This window comes from Arachis ipaensis, chromosome B03 (genome assembly GCF_000816755.2).
Source record: "Arachis ipaensis cultivar K30076 chromosome B03, Araip1.1, whole genome shotgun sequence".
Taxonomy (NCBI): domain Eukaryota; kingdom Viridiplantae; phylum Streptophyta; class Magnoliopsida; order Fabales; family Fabaceae; genus Arachis; species Arachis ipaensis.
In genome coordinates, this window is record NC_029787.2 from 12,126,418 (window position 1) to 12,130,177 (window position 3,760).

General features: G+C 43.4%; 1 protein-coding gene across 1 annotated transcript; it reads right to left on the reverse strand.

The window, feature by feature from the left end:
• LOC107632517 lies at positions 1,930-3,264 on the reverse strand. The gene is made up of 2 exons (XM_016336189.1): positions 2,308-3,264; positions 1,930-2,175 (listed from the first exon to the last, which is right to left on the reverse strand). Exons 1-2 carry the CDS (start codon positions 3,262-3,264, stop codon positions 1,930-1,932), a joined length of 1,203 nt encoding a protein of 400 aa, XP_016191675.1.

Genomic DNA, 3,760 nt, shown 5'->3' on the forward strand with positions numbered 1-3,760 from the left:
ATGTCTGAAATGTCAAGAGTTCGATTTTTAGTGAATTCCAAAAATAAAAAAAATAGCACAAGATAAATAAACGAAAAAAAGAGAGAGTAATAGAAATATAACTATTAATGTTATCTTCTTCTATCAACTTAAATTTGTGAAAAGAGTGGTTTTATGACAAATTAAATCCAAATAAAGGCCAATTTACGTAAATAAAATTAATGAAAGAAACTGTTACGCAAATACAACATTCTGAAAAACCAGACGCAAATGTAACAAACCCAAATGTATGTCATCTGCGACACCCTAACGCAGAACCTAAATACACGTAATCCACTACACCCTATCGCGGATTACGCTGAGAAGTTAAATACTCATAAACTGCTACATCCTGTAGCAGTTTATGATCATATGGGCCCAAAGCTTATTTCGCTACACCCTCTAGCGGATTATGAAGAGAGTGGAAGCTTGGAAACATATTCATGAATACCAGTCTCATAGTAACCACCGGTGATGCAAAATGTACGAAGTTATACAAATATACTCGTCATAAGCAATAAGTCGTAGAAATATAATAGCCACCAGACATTAACACTAACACAGAATAAATTACTACATAAGTCATACAAATGTAATAGTCACAAACGATTAACACTTAAAGGACATAAAAATGTCATAAGTCATACAAATAGGTCAAAAATAACACTAACACTAACACTGACACTGAAAAACGTAAATCGCTACATGAGAAAATAAAATTCAAAAACTAGAAGCACAAACACTACAAATCCTACGAACTACCAGCAACGGTGGAGCCTCTCTGGGGGCAAGATCTACGCGTGTGCCCAGGCTGTCTGCAGAGCCTGTAGAGCCTGCATCGCTTCGGTCGGTTAGGATCGACCTCATCCATATTATTTCGGATTCTGGTAGACCTCGGTCGCCCATCACGACAATGCCTCAAGCTAGGATCCGGAATAATGGTCAGACCATCATAAGGTGGCCAAAGTCCCTCTAGTATTGGCGGGACAAAACCCATCTAGTACACCTTGAACACTTTCTGCATGGTGTAGACTTCGTCGACATAGATAGACCAGTCAAGCCGTGACTGGGCACAACATGCAATCGCATGGCAACATGGACAATGGAGAGCCTGAAAGTATCCACAGTCGCATGTATGATCCTGAAGGGAAACTCGGTACGTCTTAAGTGAAAAGCTCTCGGTCGGTGTCGTCTCGGCAACGGTATACTCAGACTGGTATCTATCGAATAGGGTGACAGTGAAGCACCTGGAGTCTCTCAAGTTGCGCTCCATCGCCTTCATAACCGACCATATGTGGACTTCACCAGGGCGGTAATCGGAAGATTCTGTATACCCTTTAGAACAAAATTAACACACTCAGATATATTGGTCGTCATGTGACCGAATCGTTTGCCACCAACGTGGTGCTGAGTCCACTTATCGTATTCTATTCTGTTCGCCCAATCACACATTGCCGGATTCTCAGTCCGCATTATATCAAACCAATAGTGAAACTCTGCCTCAGTCTTCGCATAAGCAGCGTTCACAAGCAAACGCTTTGCATCCGTGCCCTTGAAACTGAGTGCGAAGTTAGCTGCAACATGTCGAATACAAAATGCTCGATACACATGAGGGGGTAACCAGCCACTCTTAGGGTTCTCTAGTACAGCTTTGATGCTGTTGTGCCTATCTGAGATAACCAGTATCCCCTGTTGTGGAATCACATGTTGGTGCAGGTTGGTCAGAAAGAAAGACCACGACTCGGCATTTTCCCCCTCCACGAGACTGAAAGCAATAGGCAAGATGTTGGAGTTCCCATCTTGGGCGATGGCCAGCAGCAAAGTCCTGCCATACTTGCCATACAGATGAGTACCGTCTATGCTGACCAATGGCTTGCAATATCGGAAAGCTTCAACATAAGGAGGAAACATTCAGAAAAGACGATGAAAGTACACGGTTGAGTCGTCAACGTCATCACTGACTCGAACCAGAGACGTCTTCAACAAGGCAACCGTCCCCTCCATGGTAGACTGCACACCAATGATCCAACGAGGTAGCTCAGCATAGGACTCTTTCCAGTCCCCGTATATCTGTGCTACCGCCTTCTGTTTTGTCAACCACGTCTTCCTATAAGTTGGCCTGAACCCGTACGTTCCCTCGGTAGCTTCTTGTAACACCTTTATCGAGACCGCCGTATTGGCTCAAACCAGAGGAAAGATTTTTGCACAGATCATGTGATAATCAAGCTGTCGGTGGTCGCTTGATATTGATGTAGCCAAGCATGTGTGTGGTTCGTTGTACCATCGAACCTCCAAGGTTCCCTTCCGCGCTCGAAGGCTTATGCAAATCATCCACGTGCAACCCTTCCCGAACTCCTTGCATCTCCCATGGTACTTAAGATGATCCGACTCCATCACTCTGTACTTAACACCGCGCCAAATGCTGTAATCCTTTATAGTAAGAACAGCTTCCTCCTTACTGTGGAAAGATTGGCCAACTTGAAATTCAACTACAGAATTTCTCTCGTGCAACCCTTGACCCCCAAAGGTTGGATCTGACTCCGGCGGTTGGCCGATGGCTTCCAGGTCCAGGGTAGAATAATGTGCAGGTTGCTCATGTGTGCCGACACTTGACGGTGGTTGACATGTTACTGGGTTTATCGGAATTTCATCATCGTTGTCCCTTCCAATGTCAGCAGGCTCTTCGTCGGAATCATCCTCTAGCATCGCATTTTCAACCCGATCCGGTTCCCCCTCACGTCCTACATCTGGAGATGGATGAGCTGAGGTGAATACCCCAACTGGACCAGCTGGCCGATACTCCAACAAACACTCAGGTGCAACGACGAGCATCGAGGTAAAGGCACCCCCCATCGTGGTGGACTGAGGGTTTGGCGCGGATGCCCCAGAACTATCGATCCCATGTTCCAACTTCACAAACAACTCGTGTATCCTCACTTCCGGAAAACTCCGACGACAATGAAACAACACCTGCATATCTTCATCTGATCGTAACACGAATATTTCATATTGCATGCCGGTTGACACAACCGCAATAGGAATCTTGTAGAACAGCTTCTTCACCCACTTTGTGCCACCGGCGCCCAACTTCTGCAATATACTGGTCTTCAGATCCAACAGTGTATCAGACGACCTGATGAAAACACTCAGTGATTCTCTATCTGTAAACTTCACACCATGCTTCTTATTCTTTTTTATTTTTCCAGAAGAGTGCACTAACACCAAAAAGCTCTCTTCACTATCCATTCCTCAAGTTATGAATGAATGAAAATGACACTCTACACAACTTGTTTTGGGTATATATAGGCAACTTCTTTGCTTCTACTCTCTTCATAATCCGCTAGAGGGTATATCGGAATAGACTTCGGGCCCATATGATCATAATTCGCTATAGGGTGTAGCGGTTTATAAGTATTTAACTTCTCAACGTAATCCGCATCAGAGTGTAGCGGATTACGTGTATTTAGGTTCCGCATTAAGGTGTTGCGGATTATATATAGTTGGGTTTGTTGCATTTGTGTCTAGTTTTTCAGAATGTTATATTTGCGTAACAGTTTCTTTCATTCATTTTATTTATGTAAATTGCCCCCAAATAAATGATAAATGTAAGGGAAAAAAATACCTATCACTTATTACTTTTAATAAAAACTAGAGAAAATGACAATTAGGTCCCTAACCTTTTGTCTGGCGGACATTTTTGTTCCTGACCATTGAAAAATACTTTTAAGTCCCTGACCTTCAC

Bases quoted from the DNA above. Each gene is read 5' to 3' on its own strand.
- LOC107632517 (XM_016336189.1), bottom strand. From the start codon at position 3,264: ATGGATAGTGAAGAGAGCTTTTTGGTGTTAGTGCACTCTTCTGGAAAA. The intron at 2,176-2,307 runs GTTCGATGGTAC...GTCTCGATAAAG, and splicing joins CGCGGAAGGGAACCTTGGAG to GTGTTACAAGAAGCTACCGA.